This window comes from Charadrius vociferus, unplaced genomic scaffold (genome assembly GCF_000708025.1).
Source record: "Charadrius vociferus isolate BGI_N301 unplaced genomic scaffold, ASM70802v2 scaffold1506, whole genome shotgun sequence".
In the NCBI taxonomy this organism is placed as follows: domain Eukaryota; kingdom Metazoa; phylum Chordata; class Aves; order Charadriiformes; family Charadriidae; genus Charadrius; species Charadrius vociferus.
The window spans coordinates 33015-34134 of NW_009649037.1; the positions used below are offsets into that span (position 1 = coordinate 33015).

Genomic DNA, 1120 nt, shown 5'->3' on the forward strand with positions numbered 1-1120 from the left:
TCGTCCCCGGGGGGCCTCGGGGACACCCGGCGCCGCTCACCCCCCATCTGCTCCCTTCCAGCCTGCTCCGTTACAAGCACCCCTCGGACGAGGAGCTCTGCGTGCTGGCGGGCAAGCAGCGCCCCAAGGCCAAGCGGGACAGGTCAGCTCCGCTCGCATGCGTGGTTCCGGTGGCCAAGAGGGGCGTAAAACGACAAATATTGTGTTTTGGGGCTAATGGAAGTCATCCCGGCGTGCTGCGGGACTCCCCTGGGGACCTGCGGCACTGACAGCCTGCAGCCGGGCTCGGTGATGAGGAGCCCCCCAAGCTGGGGACGCGCCACCCCGCGAGGGACTTTCCGCAGCGTCCCATGGTGTCACGCAGGAGGGACGAGCCAGCTCTCTGCCTGCCGTCCCGAGCCCGGGTTTCCCTTGCAGGAGGATGAACGGCGTGACGGATGACAAACCCCTCTCCGTGCCCCGCGACATCGACCTCCGCCTGGACACCAGCCCCATCACCGCCGTGGATGCTCTCGGTAACCCCCCCGGCGTCAGCCCCAGCGCCCTTCCCGTGCACCCACCGCTCCCTCTGCCCGCAGGACCCGGGTGTCCCGGCACCCAGCATCGCCCAGGACCCTCGGCCATGCCCAGGACCCCCTTGCGGCTCCCCGCAACACGCTGACGTGTCCCTCTGTCCCACCAGTGCTGCGTTATTTCCTGGACTACCAGTGGTTCGTGGATTTTGCCGTCTACTCCACCGCCGTGTATGTCTTCACCGAGGGCTACTACTGCCTGGCGGACCCCCAGAAGGAGACGAACATCGGGGTGCTCTGGTGCCTGCTGACAGTCGTCTTCTCCGTGTATCCTTCTGCCGGCTTTCGGGGTGCGATTTCCAGGCTGCCGAGGGGCGGGAGGAGGAACCCCCCATCTTTGGGTTTTTTTCCCCATTAAAAGCCTGTTGAGGTGGAAAATTTAAATTTATGGATTTATAAACCGCTCGCTGATGAGCTGTAAAGGTGCCTAACGAGAGCCTTCCCCGCGCAGAAGGTGGTGGCGGCCTAACGACGCAGATGCTTTACGATGTGCTAATGAGCAGGGGGTCTTGTTGGTGTTGGGAGGGGGGGGGGGGGGGGCGCGCACA

At 64.5% G+C, this 1120-nt stretch overlaps 1 protein-coding gene across 1 annotated transcript in view; it reads left to right on the forward strand.

The window, feature by feature from the left end:
* Nucleotides 1–1120, forward strand: part of TMEM161A (transmembrane protein 161A) — a 9702-nt gene that overhangs the window by 6667 nt on the left and 1915 nt on the right. The window contains exons 3-5 of the mRNA XM_009887859.1: nt 62–142; nt 418–515; nt 683–839. Coding sequence (XP_009886161.1) covers nt 62–142; nt 418–515; nt 683–839 — 336 coding nt within the window. The remainder of the gene's footprint in view (nt 1–61; nt 143–417; nt 516–682; nt 840–1120) is intronic.